Source organism: Anabrus simplex, chromosome 3 (assembly GCF_040414725.1).
Source record: "Anabrus simplex isolate iqAnaSimp1 chromosome 3, ASM4041472v1, whole genome shotgun sequence".
NCBI lineage: Eukaryota > Metazoa > Arthropoda > Insecta > Orthoptera > Tettigoniidae > Anabrus > Anabrus simplex.
Genome location: NC_090267.1, coordinates 45,704,959 through 45,722,417, shown reverse-complemented (window position 1 = coordinate 45,722,417; position 17,459 = coordinate 45,704,959). Strand labels below are relative to the sequence as shown.

Sequence of the window (17,459 nt, the reverse complement as noted above, 5' to 3'; positions counted from 1 at the left end):
GACACTAGACTCATCAGAGTGCGATGTGTCAGACCCTACCCACTGACGCTGGGGTGTATGCTGGTGACTTATCAGAAGCCCATTATAAGAGGCACAGTCTGATAACTGCATACGGGAGATAAATCTCCACAATGGAATTACTGCCCACCTAGCAATTCCGAAAGGAAATTCTAAGTTCCCATGGAGGGAATTAGATATTTTTCCACCAATAGAGCATGTCAAACGCTGCTTGATAGAGCAAAACGCCAAAGAAAAGCCTTACATCTGATTTTTGACATGCTTTATTGGTGGAAAAATATCTAATTCCCTCCATGGGAACTTAGAATTTCCTTTCGGCATTGTATCTGTTAACCACATTCCGGTTGACGCAAGTGAGTTCTGCCACTGTAATGTTTCTGATTTCATCCGTAATATTTTCTTTCAGTTGCTCCAATGTGTTTGTTCGATACACTTTTTTCTGTCAGTTTACCCCACAGTAAAAGTTACACACGGTTAAATCTGGACAACGAGAGGGAAACAGACCAGCGTTGATCAGCGTTGTCTGCAAACACTTCCGAGATTGTAAGTTTGAAATCGTCTGCTGTATGAGCAAAGGCGGAATCTTGTTGAAACCACCCACGCGATTTTTCTTCTTCAGTTAACTGACAGAAGAAAGGCGTCAAAATGTAATCTTGGTACCTCTCTGCATTTACTGTCGTCTCCAAAAAAGTAGGCGCAATTATTCGTCTTGTACTCACAGCACACCGAACACCAAACTTCCTATCATAATGAGGGACTTCATAAACACCATTAGGAGTTTCTGCACACAAATAGCAAGAGTTATGACTGTTCACACGACCATTAACATGAAACCAGAGCTTTTACGTACGAAAAAACGGTGTTGCTATGGTAACTGTCTCACCATGTTAAACTGGTGAAATTCAGACTGGCGACTGATGCTTGCCAGGTCGTACACGTGCAGGCTGCTTGCAAGGTCAAGAACTATGTGTGCGCCTCCCATACTTCAGGTGCCGTAGCCCAGAGTACAAACACCGTGCGTTCAGTCTGGATTTATAAGACAGAACCTGTACGTGTTAGCCAGTACCAGCAGACCGGTTACTTCGGCTGCCATGCTTTTTAAATATTACTGGGTGAGTATTGAAGTCAGTCTCGACTGACCAATGGAATACCTCGTTGGTTGTTGCAATCCAATCCTATTCGCTATCTTACCGATACACTATCAGCTGTAGCTATCGCTTAGAATGTAGATAATTACATTTTAGTAAATCATTCTACGTAAAACTCAGTTAAATCAGATTCGAACAAAAATAGTCTGTACGATACTCTTACGATGGCTGTAGTAGTAAGCTCGTGACGTCTTCCAAGTGCCTAGAAATGTTTCAATTTGATTGCCACAGAACGGTTCTCGACAATAAATCCGCTGCAGTATTAAACATCCTTCAGAAATGCGCATTGCTCCAACTATTTCTATGATTTACCACCAAACACAGATATTAAGGCATGTCACGGGCGTAGTCAGAAGTGAGAGGGGAGGGGGGTGTTACTGGGTGTTAAAACCCCCATGGAGTTTTTACAGAAAGAAAATAAGCAGAAACAGACAATAAACTAAATAAACATTCAGAGACATAATTGTGGAACCAACAGATCTGTAATTCACTTATATCAGTGTCCTTATAATGACAAGTCATGCACGCACCTTCATTGTGTTCTGCCACTATTTTGTAATTATAAAAACCCCTCCATCGGCCGATCTTGGCTACGCTACTGGGGCATGTTGCCTTTGTGTACAGGTCTTCCTCTATGGACTCCTTGCCTTTGGCACGAATAGAATAGTTCCGGTACAAAAACCAAACATCACGGATGATCTCCAAAACAAGTTCCCACAATGTTCGTTATCGGCATTTCGACTTAAACTTCCACACGACCGCCACTGCTATTTGCCTTATTACATCGCTTGTGTGAGTTGTAAATGACGTGAGTGAGATGTGGAGTAGTGGAAAGTATCTTCTCCATGGCAACGGACTTGCACAACGGTTTCAGATTTTCTCATCAAATACGGAACTTGGGTGTTTGACTATTGCGTACATTCGCTCGACTTGACCACCGTGACTTTTAGCTATATCCAAGAATGAAGTTTCACCTGAATGGACGTCATTTTGCTTCTGAGCGAAAGGTAAAAGGAGCATCGTAGAGGGGATTACGAGAGGTGGCAAAAAATGGTTTCCAGAAGCACTTACAGAAGATTGATCAAACATGACAATGTGAAGTTGTCCAAGGAAATGGCAGGTTTCTGTGTTTAAGTATACATGATTAGTAAATACAGGATGGCGCGAAAGTCGCAAATGTGTTCAAAATTTTTCTTCATAACTGCCTTCTCTTTTCCTTTTTTTAGTTTCCTAAACGACATTCTACTCAGTATTGTAGCTATGTTGAAGAAATGCACCCCGTAAGATCTTCGAAGTCAAACAACATCGGAAGTGATCATTAGTTGGATGGGTAACCCACGTGCTGTTGAATATAAAAATAGAGCTGGCCACATTACGAAATACAAATCTTCGGGTCAAGATGCCTGATCAGTGCCCTGTGTCGTAGCTGGGGGTCAGCAATTATGTCCTCAAAGTGCAGAGCACTCAGTATTTTAAAAGGAGATTTGGGAAAGTAACATCGAGAAGCTGAAGAAACTTATTGAACTTTACGAAGCCAAATATACAGTCCAGTATTCTGACTTATGCCCAGATTTGATATCCCGGGATTATTATGTTAGGGATATATCTGAGTCTGAAGAAGAACAGGCGAAATTGCTGAATGTTATGGACACAGTGTTGGAGAAGGAGTACAAAATAAATAAATACAAAACAAAGGTAATGGGTTGGAGTCAGGTGGTACAGGAAATATTAGGTTTGGATATGAAGTCTTTAGGCGACACTCCGAAGATAAACATCGATATTTTGGTCATTTTTGTAAAATTGTGTTATGACTGAAATTGAAAGGATTGAGTTTATTTTTTCTTGTCACAAAGTTATTCCTCTGAATTCAAACAATGTATCACTGTAATAATGCTTCGTTTGGCGATTGTAATTCTACATGTAATCCTAGTTTTCTCCTATAATATTCTAATAAATGTAACAAAATTTGTATGGTATATTTATCACAGCTATATTAAGAAACCTGCGCATGAAATTTTTGATTGCAGGATATTTTCAATTAGTAGGGACTTTTAAGTCCAAAATTTTAGAACGTAAAAATTACACAATCTCTAGTACGATATATCTCATTATATAAATTATGTACAGAAAAATCGATACCTAGTGCTTTTAAAAGAAGTATTACCTACCTAAATACGAATGTACATTAACATGTTAATTAAACTGCATGAAAAAATGGAATTAAAATTTTCAAACAAATTTATTTTGGAAAAACTATTAATTGTATATGAAATAAATGTTCGTGATATCTTTCCTTTTATGTAGGCGACATTCCCATAAAATTTCGTAAAAATCCATGCATTAGGTAAAACTATATTTTTATCTCCGGAGTGTCGCCTTAAAGGGAGTAGATGAATACTTTTACTTGCAAAGTAATGATGGCAGAAATAATGAGGACATAAAACGCAGACTATCACAAGCAAGGAAGGGCTTTATTAAGACAAGGAATTCGCTTTTTGAACATTGATGTAAGAAGTAGAAATATACATTTGAAGACTTTCGTGTCGAGTGTGGCATTGTATAGAAGTTAGACGTGGACAATAACCTTCACAGAAAAAAAGAGAATAGAAGCTTTTGAAATGAGGTGTTACAGAAAAATGCTGAAGGTGAGATGGGTAGATCGCATCACGAATGATGAGATACGGAATCGATTTGGGGAGAGGAGAACGATTTACCGAAATTTGGCCAGAAGAATGGACGGAATGATTGGACACATCTTAAGACATCCCCGGACTGATGAGCGGTAGGGGTAGACCATGGCATGTAAATGACCAACAGATTAGAGTAGGTGAAAGATATAGTAGTAACGCAGAAATGAAAAGCTTAGTACAAGATAGGGTGGCACGAAGAGCTGCCTAAAATCAGTTTATGAACTAATAACCCATAGAACAGCAACAGGGACTGAAAAACAATATTCGAGTGGGAATTAATGCGTTACAGCTTGAGACGCTACCGAGCTCGATAGCTGCAGTCGCTTAAATGCGGCCAGTATCCAGTAATCGGGAGATAGTGGGTTCGAGCCCCACTGTCGGCAGCCCTGAAGATGGTTTTCCGTGGTTTTCCATTTTCACACCAGGCAAATGCCGGGACTGTACCTTAATTAAGGCCACGGCCGATTCCTTCCACTTCCTAGGCCTTTCCGCTCCCATCGTTGCCATAAGACATATCTGTGTCGGTGCGACGTAAAACAAAATAGCAAAAAATTAGCTTGAGACGCTTGATAAAGTTACGAAGGATGCTCTTAAAAACCAATTTGTGAGAAAACGAATGGCGATGATTTGCAATACATAATTTTTCACAAGTAGTGTATACAAATTTCCAAAGCAATCTAGAGAAGCAAGGGATCTCGACATCCCTCATGGCAACTAAGAAATATGCTGGTTGAATCCCAGTACAATATAGATCAAACTTTAAAGTTGGGTGAACGAGTGGCCTGCATCAAACCACTGGGATGAAAATTCTGTAGCAAGCAATAAATTAAATTCAATCAAACCATGAGCAGCCAGGATTGATATCCGATCCTTGTGGGGAAACCTTCCGGCTTCAGCTTGCAAAGAAGTATCTAAGTCATCATTGAATAGAGTCCGGAGCTGTCTTGGAAGATGCAACTTCTGGCTCCATAAGTGAGCGAAAAGTTCCCATCCTCCGTGTGACTTCGGTGACGCGGCGCACTCATCATTTAGTGATAGCTGCTGGGGAGGATAACAAGAGGCGGTTTACAGCCTAAATTTTGTGGACATTGAACGGTAACTACAGTACATTTAACATTACCGAACAAGTGGCTGCCCGGTTTGGGCCACGTAGTTATCAGCTTGTATTCGATAGCTAGTGGGTTCGAGCCCCACTGTCGGCAGCCCCGAAGATGGTTTTCCGTGGTTTCCCATTTTCACTTCAGGAAAATGCAGGGACTGTACCTTAATTGAGGCCATGGTCGCTTCATTCCCACTCCTAGCCCTTCCCCATACCATCGTCACCATGAAACCTACATGTGTCGGTGCGACGTAAAACAAATTGTACAAAATAATTTATTATTCATTTTCTATTCCTGTAACCCCCATGTGCAATACGAAATATTTGGCGTCTAGTTATAAACCGGACAAGGTCAAACTATTTTCCAATAAATCATGATCTAATTTTGCTACATGATCACACATCAGTGTTGTGAAATATTCTATGGCACATGAACATACAATATTTTTGCGCGTTTTCATCAACAATTGGAAAGATGGACATGATTGGTTTTGAAACTAGATGCCTCATTACAAAACAAGTATATAATGCTTGACTTCGACATTTCCTTCTAAACCATAAAAAGGTTATAAATGATAAAAACCTACTAGCGACTTTTGCGCTACCCTGTATAAACGAAATGCTAGAACCTTTGGACCCTATATCTTGTGATTATCTTAGACTGAATTGCACGGATAAAATATTCCCCAAGTTGGTAGTTACCGATAAACACATCTCAAGCACAAGGCCAAACTCTGTTTAAAACATTTACTTCACAGGAGAATCTTATTGTGATTCTAATGAAAAAATAATCATCAAAATACTTTAAAGCGCGACCTCTGCATAAATGTTTTCCAAATAACCTCATCCCATTCTCAGGGACACAGTACAGTATTTGAAATTCAGTGCGTGTGATATGAATGCAGAATCAAAACTCGCAAAAGTTCATACTTAAGGAAGACTGTGTTCGCACACAGAATTAATGATCACTCCGTGATCGCAGCACTTCGCTTTCCTAATAATAATAATAATAATAATAATAATGTAGGCTACATATGTACGCATGAATACATGATGAGTATTCAGCCCAAAGATTGTTTGCATCCGCAACAGCTACGCCATCAGCTGTCATAGATGGCCTAGGTATCTTGGTAGTGACGTATAAGGGAAGCCAGGAGAGTGAGATAGTTTCCCGTTTGCTTTCCTCACCGTGTCAGAGGTTGCTTCTACATATCAATCTGCCAAACCCGCTGAAAATGAAGAAATGCATGCACTAACCGGCCCTATGAGTGACATTTTCGCACCATTCATAACAGGGACTGACTGCATAGATAATGGATACGAATGAATGAATTCGTCAAGAGGGTGTATTGAACGAAGAAAGGGGTGAAGAAATGTGGATGAGAGAAATCACAAACCAACGGGGAAAAATCGTAGCATTAAATTATTTCAGTTTTTGTACAATTATGTAAGGATTATTGGTGCCGGGTTTTATTCAGTGAATGCTCTGTTAACATTGAAGGTGGAATATCTTCAATGCCGAAAGACAAGAAATAAAATTACTACTACTATTACTTTCAGATTATGAAAGTGAAGGATGAGGCTGAGAGAGATCAGTGAATGTAAGAAATTTGTTCTAGCCTAAACCTGAAGACGTACTGCACTCTAAAAACTACGACGTACCAGAAAAAGCATATAATGGTAATAATAATAATGTATGTACGTTCAGTCTTCAGCCCTAAGGCTGGTTGGATCCTCAACAGCTCTGCCATCAGCTGTCATAGATGGCCTAGGCATGACTGAAGAGGCGTACTAGGGAAATGAGGAGTTAGGTAGTTTCCCGTTGCTTTCCTCACCGAGCCAGAAGTTGCTATTACATATCAGTCTGCCAAGCCCACTGAAATGCATGCACCAACCGACCCTATGAGCAACGTTTTCACACCATTCATAGCAGGAACAGGCTGCACAAGGAATGGTATTACTAGCATCGCTCATACCTTAGTCACTTTCATATTGTCAAAGCCAAGGATAAGACAGAGACATATCAATGAAAGTAACAAAATTGCTCTAGCCCATACCAGAAGACATAGTGCACTGTAAACACTAGGTCCTGCCGGCAAAGGCATAATAATAATAATAATAATAATAATAATAATAATAATAATAATAATAATAATAATAATAATAATAATAATAATAATAATAACATACAGGGGATGTATCTTAATGTAGGCCACGGCCATTTCCTTCTCAATCCTATCACTTTCTCATCCTTACGCTGCCAAATACCTTTAATATGTAAGTGTGACATTTAAGTGCTAATAAATAAATAAATAAATAAATAAATAAATAAATAAATAAATAAATAAATAAATAAATAAATAAATAAATAAATAAATATAATCACGTTGTGCAGAAAACATTAGAGATATGTTTCTAGACCTTCTAGTCTTGACTCGCCACATTTCAAAAGACCAAAAAAGAGATGGAATTTTGTGAAAGAAACAGCGGTAAAAGTCGGTCCTCTAGAGCCGTGAGAAGAAGCGGAATACATTTCGTCCAACAAACAAGCAACAAAATAAGTACCCGTACTTCGCTATGGTGTTCTAACTTGTATAGGTATTTCTACATAAATAACTGCACGCGCAGCGAGTAAGATTATATTAAATTGCTTGTCTCATAGCGCTATCCGAGAAACACCACACACATTGTTTCCATCGTAAGGTGCACGTTGGGGACAATGACAGGCCACGTTCCTATTGTCATTCACAATCGATATTTTGAGTTTTCATTATAAACACAGGCCCTTTTACCTAATGCCATGCAAAACCGAGTTGGAGAGATTTGATTATAGTCGAGAAATTCATCTCTATCTAACGTATAAGGGATCGAGATACGACGAAAAGACAAAGGACCAAAGTTGTACATCTCTCCAAACTGAGGTACGATTGTGCTGTTTTATGATAGGGTACGACTTACCGTTCAGCCACCAATGACTCCGAAACGATCTACACCGTCATTAAAACTAACTCCATATTTCGATATTTTTCAGGGCCAAAAGTTACACATTTGAACAGCTTAGAACTTTTTCTCAAAGGAAAAAAGTGTTCAGGTTTCGCGATTAGCACTCGCATACATACGGAGAACTCAAGGAAGAAAATAATTCAGTCAAAAAGTCGACATTAATTGAAAATGGGATAATAACGATGAACAGCCAGATAAGACAAACCACGAGGATGCATTAGAAGAATGAAATGTCCTCAGTAAACTGTGATGATATGAGTTACGGATTTAAGAAAGCGGTAACACAGGAGAAATTTATGCACAGGGATTCTCAGGTAAACAGATAAGATGATGACTTATGGTGGTATTAGCCTAGAAAGGCAAGGCAAAGGCAAGAAATTAAAGCAGAAAACACTAGTAGAAGAGAAATAAAGTAAAAATTATAGCAACATATCCGACTCGTTGGCTGAATGGTCAGCGTACTGGCCTTCGGTTTAGAGGGTCCCGGGTTCGATTCCCGGCGGGGTCGGGGATTTTAACCTTAATTGGTTAATTCCAATGGTCTGGGGGCTGGGTGTTTGTGCTGTCCCCAACATCCCTGCACCTCACACACCACACATAACATTATCCTCCACCACAATAACACGCAGTTACCTACAAATGGCAGATGCCGCCCACCCTCATCGGAGGGTCTGACTTACAAGGGCTGCACTCGGTTAGAAATAGCCACACGAAATTATTATAGCAACATTATGCCAAAAAACATCTTACGGTGTGAAATAATGTGCTACACTCGGCCTTAGAGTGGAAATATTAACAGCCACCCTTAGCGCTATTCGGGGGAGATTGTAACCTCGAACGGTATTCCACAAATATCCCGCAGAACGGCAACTTGACGTCTCTCTCGTCTTCTACTCAAGGAGCAGCCACGAGTTTGCACGAATAAACACGAAAATGGCATTACGTCACTTCCCTGCTGGCAATCAGCCAGAGATGTTGTCATGGTAACCAGTAGGTACGTTGTCGGTCTGCGAGGGTGTCCGTCATACAAGGCAGAAAATAGTGATTTTCTCCGTCATTTGAAGAGTAAGGGAAATTATGTAAATAACTAAAGTTGTTTAAAACGTATTTTATAGAAAATCAATAGTATACGAGAAAATTTCCTATAAACCCCCAGTCTATTAAGTTATTTCTAAATAATATGGATATCTAAACCTGCTCTTGAATGAGTATACTCTAATATAAAATTTGGTGGAGATCTCCCCAGCCGTTCCGCCATAATGGTGGAACAGGCGGACAGACACGAAAGCCAAAAACCACTGATCATTTCTTCAGTTGACCTAAAGCGGATAAATATCTGAAGAATTGGAAATACAAACCAAATTACAGACAGTGGACCCCTACAACCTTATTTGTATAGATAGATTAAATTACTTTAATTATAAGTTAAATATTGTTGTTCGGTCCGACGCAAATCGTCCATGTTTGAACCAAACATTGACGTTTCCTTAATCTATTGTCCGTGTCTTGCTATGGAAGGTTTATGTTGCAATAAAAAGGAAAATGAATGTTATTTTAAGCAGCAAACAGTCCACTAAGATATCAGAGTCGTAAACATGTTCCTCTGGTCGTGGATTAATGAAGATAATACGAAAGTTATACACGACGATATCGAAATAAAAGTATTATATACCAGAAAACTGAATCTTAATGAGACTCCTTATAGTTCAAATTTCACTATGATACAGGTTCTCCACCAATCAGAGTTAAGATTTTCATTACGATACAACTGTTTGACCAATTAGGAAAGGATAGCAAAATCAAACATGTCGTATACAAATATTAACATTAATGCGCCTTCTACTTCCAGTATTCCACAACCACACGGCTCATTCCCGCAAATTCACTTCACCAACTGTACAATAAACAATTTGTATTTGACATAAAGCTAGGTTATGATAACCTTCTACCAAAGCTTTGAAAACATATGACATTGTCAAGGTCTCTGATCCACTCACGGAAAATCAATAACCCAGCGCATGTGCTCTGCACTTGTTCAGTAAACTCAACTGTCAAGCGACAACTTGACAGAAATTCATGAATATTTAAAAAATAGAGTTATAATTATCGTCGAGCATAAACAGTTGTATGCAACTTGCCTATAAAGGTAATTAAGACACCCATATGGAAATAAAACTGCCCGACTCGTTGGCTGAATGGTCAGCGTACTGGCCTTCGGTTCAGAGGGTCCCAGGTTCGATTCCCGGCCGGGTCGGGGATTTTAATCGCTTCTGATTAATAGTTCTGGCTCGTGGACTGGGTATTTGTGTCCGTCCCAACACTCTCCTGGTCATATTCGCACAACACACCGCACTACCAACCACCACAGAAACATGCAATAGTGATTACATCCCTTCATATAGGCGTCAGGAAGGGTATCCGGCCGTAAAACAGGGCCAAATCCACATATGTGTGATGCAGGTCGCTCGTTTTATAAACATACTCGTGTCTTAATTAGTGCCATTGTAGGCTTGGTGCATAATGTACTATTATGATATAGTGTGATATGTGCGATATTTATCTATTGGAAATGGAACAACCTATGCATTATTCAGCATTGTGATGCCGGTAGATTACTTGAACTGGGAATGGAGATGGCTACGAAACCATAGTGATGCAATCGGGCGAAAAAGCAATTCAACAAGGTTAAGTTTTGTGTTCTTTGCTTCACGATTATTCTGACTATTCGTGCTTACATTACTGTGAAGAGAACATCAAACAGCCACAGACGATGTCTAATAAAACAGTGTGGAAGGTAATTACTGTATGCTAAAGTGCTGTTTTCCATTCTATCTTGAGTGCGGGAAGGATGCAATTACGTCAAAGCATGAAATCAAATTATTATTGTTCTCGTGTCAGAAACATCTAAAGAGGCAATAAAATTAAGCAACTTCTTTCCGAAATAGGTAAGTGCAGCAACAATTTCCTTCAATGCTATTGTGAAATTCGTCCTTCTTTCTTAATCCGCTTACCCTCCAGGGTCGGTTTTTCCCTCGGACTCAGCGAAAGATCCCACCTCTACTGCCTCAAGGGCAGTGTTCTGGAGCTTCAGACTTTGGGTCGGGGGATACAACTGGGGAGAATGACCAGTACCTCGCCCAGGCGGCCTCACCTGCTATGCTGAACAGGGGCCTTGTGAGGGGATGGGAAGACTGGAAGGGGTAGACAAGGAAGAGGGAAGGAAGCGGCCGTGGCCTTAAGTTAGGTACCATCCTGGCATTCGCCTGGAGGAGAAGTGGGAAACCACGGAAAACAACTTCGAGGATGGCTGAGGTGGGAATCGAACCCACCTCTACTCAGTTGACCTCCCGAGGCTGAGTGGACCCCGTTCCAGCCCTCGTACCACTTTTCAAATTTCGTGGCAGAGCCGGGAATCGAACCCGAGCCTCCGGGTGTGGCAGCTAATCACGCTAACCACTACACCACAGAGGCGGACTATTGTCAAATTAATTATTTTTATTGTACACTCGAAATCTTTAGTACCTCGTGGCCAGAAATATTCATTTCAGACAAGAAGTCAGTACAGCCCCCAGAACCTCCCAGTACGTGCTCACTCACTCTCTCTCTCCTTGCTCAAATCCATCAGACGTGTTAACACACGCAGACATCTGAAGAGTGAGGGGAGGTGGAGAGATCGAAGTACAAGGATATCTAGCATGAACGAAACACAGGCGGAGGGGAAGGTGCTTGCATCCCCGCCTGCCCACACGTCCCACTGGTTCGACAATCAAGGGAGAGGGGAATGAAGTAAGGAACCACACTGCTCCTTCAAGGCAACAGACGTAATGTGTATGTCAACTCACTGAGGGTGCAGTTCTCCTGTTTCTTTGTAATTCGTGTGTGCGAAGTATGGCGTGAAATGTTAGCAGTCTCGACTATGACTTCATTATCAAATGGCATCGCGCTCAACCACTTTAAGAAATAATGGCCCTAATTTTCGTCAATATAGGCCCTGTTAAATACTTCTACTACTACTACTACTACTACTACCAATAATAATTGTTATCTTCAAATACCAAAGTAAAATAACCTGCATTAAATAATTATGATTATCAGAGATCCAAGGGCGTTTGGAAAACCATTCCTATGAAATTGTTGTCAGTACTGATCAAACAATTAAATGCCATATATTGGGGTGGGATTACATCGTGCACTCTTGATCACAATTAAATTACAGTTAATTAATTGTTTTCCTTCATTAGGAAAAGCTAGTATAGCCAGAATGTTTAACCATTAATCAGTTCCAGAACAAAATGGAGTTGGGAGAGGCCTCTGAGTGCTCAACGTCGCAAGCCACACCTCGTGGAAGACGAACACATGTGACAATGTCTTCGTCTTCTCCTTCATCCTCAGGGTTGGCCAAAATCTTCTCCCAAACGTTATCTGTTTCCTTTTCAACACTGAATTCTTGTGATCGCGATTGTACAGTTAAACTAGGTAAATGACACAGTAAGCAAGTATATACTAGTGCATTTTTAAATTTTTAGTTTCCTTACATTCTACGTTGAATTAACTTCAAGTTAAAAACTGTATTGTGCACACAGTTCCCTATTGGATCAATATAACAACATATAATAATACGATCTGCTTAGGACAGAAAACATTGTTATACCATTGTTACGCTGTATATGTTTCATACCGGAATACCAAATGGCAGCCCGGATTCTATGCTGTATTCACCTAGAACCGTTCGTTTTTTTGGCTCTCTTTGAGAGTGGATGAGCGGGTATGGTTAAGGGCATTGTCCTGGGGACAAGAAATTGTTCCCAAAGGCGGAGGAACCAGTTTGGTCAACGGCATTAAGATGCAGAAGGCAACGGGAAACCACTGCATTAAAGATCCTGAGAGATATTCCAATAAATCCACATGGCTTGGCTGCAACGTCAAGATCGGAGCTGGCCGTGTGGATCGTCTCCCTCCGACGGCTTAAGAAGAAGAAGGCTTCATCGAAAGCACTTCCTCAACATATCAATAGACTATATGCAACCGCCTGAAGCGCAGTCCAATAATGGTTTTACAACGTTCAATAAATTTCTAAGAAGAAATTCATGACAGCTTAATTTATCTTAGCACAGAAATTGATGAAGAGTTCAAAGCAAATAAAAATAATAACGAAACTTTGCGATCAGGAACACTGAACGTGGGAAAGCTTAGTCCATCGTGGCAGGAGTATATCACTTTCCTCAAAGTCGAAGAAATCTAATAGTTGGATGTCGACAAACGCTAGTCTGTCTTCTTCTCAATGGACGAACGCCATAAAAATGAATTGCTATGCTGTCGCAGTGGTCGGGAGATGCACAGTGGGTCTCGGCCCTCCAGTGACCACTACTGGTCCGTGGTCCAAGAGCTCTGAACTTTGCCCAGCCAACCGCGTAAAGGAGGGGTGGTCACGGCTCTGCATTCGGGAGACGGGAAAGGGCTGAACTTCACAGCTGGCCCCAACCGTCCGCTGTCCTGAGAATGGTTTTCCGTGGTTTTCCATTCTCCTGTACTAAAGCGAATACCAGGACAGTTCCTAGTAAAGACACGACTTTCTCCGCGCATCTCCTTCACAGTAACAAATCTCCCGGCCTGAGAGACGGCGTCACCGTCTGCATTGTGCTTATCACATGTACAGCTTGCAGTGGTAGCCGGCCAGTGTGTTGGGAAGGTGCGGTATCCAACTGATGAGCCCACGCCGCATTGGGCCGAAACACTGGTAATTTTTGACGATTGAGCTTCCTGAATGTTATTTAGCTATCTCAATCGGAATCCATATTTTTTGTCAACAGATAATCATGTTCATATTGGTCCGTACCGACTATATAACTTGAGAAAAAATCTATATAGATCCACCACCTAATCAATACACAATATTATAATCTATTAGAAGATTATTTATGAAAAAAGTGGTCATGTTTCGGCTCTTGGAGCCATCATCAGGACACAGAGTGAACAGCTGCTCCGATTAGTGTGTGAGGAGAAAAAGGCCATTTATGAACCATGCCTTGACGATCTAGGAAAGAAGTATGAAATTGCAAAATGGGAAGTCATTGGCCTTATGATTGGCGCTAGAGGAACAATTCCTAAGGATACGCTGAACTTCTTAAGAATAAACAAAATCCCGGACACCGTTATCCAGACCATAGTGGTTGGAAAACTCATTAGCAATTGTTAGACATCACTTGCACATGGAGAAGCATGCACTGGATTGTCTTTCCCCCCAAAAAATCTGAAAAATACAATTTTCCTGATGGTGGCAATAATAACCTCGAGTTATTATCCAAGCCCTGCTTAATCCAAACATCACATGAAATAAATATTGATCATATGGACTGATCAGGAGGCCGATCTTTTGTTTGCCTAATAAGAACAGCTATCAGGTGGATTATTTCTCTCTTCACGATCTTTCGTTCAAAATGTGTATATATGCTATTCACCGGGCGAGTTGGCCGTGCGGTTATGAGCGCGCGGCTGTGAGGTCGAATCCGGGAGATAGTGGGTTCGAACCCCACTGTAGGCAGCCCTGAAGATGGTTTTCCGTGGTTTCCCATTTTCACACCAGGCAAATGCTGAGGCTGTACCTTAATTAAGGCCACGGCCGCTTCCTTCCCATTCCTAGGCCTTTACCTTCCCATCGTCGCCATAAGACCTATCTGTGTCGGTGCGACGTAAAGCAACTAGCAATATATGCTATTCATCTTATTTAAGTGTTTGTTTGCTGATGATAACTTCAAGAGCCGAAATATGGCCAATTTGTTTGAAAAATAATGTTTAGACTACAATATTATGTATTAATTGGGTGGTTGATCTATATAAATATTCTCAAGAAGAAGATGTAAATATTTTGTTTTAACTATATACATATCGCCGTCATGCCTGAGAAAACCGCTATGTGAAATAAATTATTTCAGCGTAGAACTTTGGCTGGTCAGGTTCAATCATGTGCGATGTTCCTTATAACATTCTTGTTTCGGAAGTGATACGTGTTGCGGGTCAGTATTTCTCCAATAACATCGTCACATAGTGGTTTTCGCGGGCGCAACGGCGATATAAATTACATGTCATATTAATCTGATATATTGTCGTTTATCTTCCAGTGGTGGACGCTACTGCCAAATTCCCGGTCGGAATTCTACAAGGTAACCTGCGCCAGCTGGGAGATTTCGACGAGTGTGTGACGGCGCGTGGGGGCGGCATTCGAGGGCAGTACTGCTTGGCCAACCTGCAAGCCGCCCCCGGGGGGCCTGTGTGGGAGAGAGAGCTTCATACAGCCACGTCAGGACGTCGTTACCTGGAGGCTAGAGGCAGAGCGGTTCGTATTAAACAATGCATTTAGGTAACATAAGTGGTGGTGGTGGTTATTGTTTTTAAGAGGAAGTCCAACAAGGCAACCATCCACCACACAACACTAGTCAGAGAAAAAGAATGGAAGATATCCGACACTTCGAAAAATGAATTCATTGGCCAAAGAAAGACAAGGGCCACGAAGAACATGAAAATGAAAGACCTCCTAGTCCTGGAATGCTCTAATACCGTCGGGTCGGAAAAGAACAAGAGTTGACCAAGGGAGGTCAGATATGATATATGAAAATGAGGCACCTGGCACAAGTAGGCCTAAGTGGAAGCAATGCCATGACTCAGCTAAGGCCCCGTGGTCACCAACACACGCTACCATGTTTAGAGCCTCTGGGGTCCTTTTAGTCGCCTCTTATGACAGGCAGGGGATACCGTGGGTGTAATTCTATCGTCCCCAGCCAGATGGGTAATTAAGTAGCATAATCATTTTGGCGGGGATTACAAAAATCTTTCAGAAAAAGACTAGAAATCTTAAACGAGATTTTAAGGTCGGAAGATAATCGAAACATCGGGGCACAAGGTGTTAACATTTTCTTATGCTCGGCCCTTGTTATAGATTTTTCGGACACTCTTAAATCCTACATGTTATTTTGAAAGTTTTCATAGATATACCGGAAATACGATATAGGATCAAAGTATTTTAAACTTTATTTTATGATTTGCTTTCCGCCGTACAGATAGGCCTTATGATGACAACAGGATAGGAAACGGGTAGGAGTGGGAAGGATATGACCGTAGCCTAAGATAGAGCCATAGGCTATAATTTGGCTGATGTGGAAATGGGAAACCACCAAAAACCATTTTCAGGGCTGCCAAAGTGGAATTCGAACCTACGTGAGCCAAGCCGCGAGGCCACTTGCTTGGTCAAAGTAAATTGACAACTGAACTAAAATCTGTGATAAACATCTCAACGCACTGTTCTGACGTTATAACGAAACCTAATCGACATATATCGATGAAAAATAACAAACTCTGAGAAGTAGAATCAAGTAACGGATCCAAAATAGCGAATGACAATATTACCGACATTTAGGTAAAAGTATAAACAATCGAATCACTGGGAAACAACTTCGATCATAAGGTACTGATAAACACCATGAGCATCGTGGCGGTTCCGAAAGTCCCCTCGACGAGCTAAACAATCACTTTGCTAGGGAAAGCCTAAACTGAGAAAAATAGTCAGTGCCAAATGCCATCAAATGTTCGCTGGGGCTACAACCCCCGGCTCGTCCATCATTCAAATTACGAACCGTAAGAATTGAGGATTAAGTCTCCAGCCACTAGAGCAGATGACATCCCCATCTCAACACTCACAAACATACGTATCTTACCGCAAGATTTTTTCCAACTAAGTGGAAAGATGCCTTTATTTTAATTTTATTTTATCTGTTCTATAAGTCTTCTGCAACAGCAATATCGCTAGCAATATCCTGTATCCACACAGCCTCCTCTAAAGATCTTGAAAAACTTGTTCACAGACAACTGCTACAATATTTGGAGAAGTATTCGTTGTTAGATCCCCTTCAATCAGGATTTACGAACAAATATAGCACTGTGACATCCCTATTTTTAATTACGGACGATATTAGAAAAGCCATAGACCAAAGGTATTTGACTCTCATAACTCTTCTAGATTTCAGAAGCGAATTTGACTCAATTAATATTATTATCTAAGTTGCAAGGATTTCGTCTCAGTTCTGCTATACTACGACACTTCGTCTCATTCCGCACAAAGAGGGATCAGCCTGTCGTGTTGGACGGTTCAACATCAGGGTAGAGAACGGAAGTTACAGGTACCCTGCAGGGTTCTATACTTGGGCCCCTGCGATACTATTTCTTACGTTAATGGCATCGCTGATATTTTACATACGTCTATGCAGAACACTTACAAATCTATAGTTACTTTAAAATTCAAGATATTGTTAGGCCTACCGCTATTCAGCAACCTAATCAACTCCTATGCCAGAGAGAAATTACTCTTAAGTAATCCAGTTAATGCACAAGCTAGAATTAATGATAATGTTATTTGCTTTACGTCCCAATAACTACTTTTTCGATTTTCGGAGGCGCCGAGGTGCCGGAATTTAGTCCCACAGGAGTTCTTTTACGTGCCAGTAAATCTAC

The 17,459-nt window shown here is 40.9% G+C and overlaps 1 protein-coding gene across 1 annotated transcript in view; it reads left to right on the top strand.

Annotated features, from left to right (window-relative positions):
* The window catches only part of LOC136866643 (nose resistant to fluoxetine protein 6), a 323,272-nt gene that overhangs the window by 66,479 nt on the left and 239,334 nt on the right, over window positions 1-17,459 (top strand). The window contains exon 2 of the mRNA XM_068226990.1: window positions 15,077-15,291. Within this exon, the coding sequence (XP_068083091.1) occupies window positions 15,077-15,291 (215 nt within the window). The remainder of the gene's footprint in view (window positions 1-15,076; window positions 15,292-17,459) is intronic.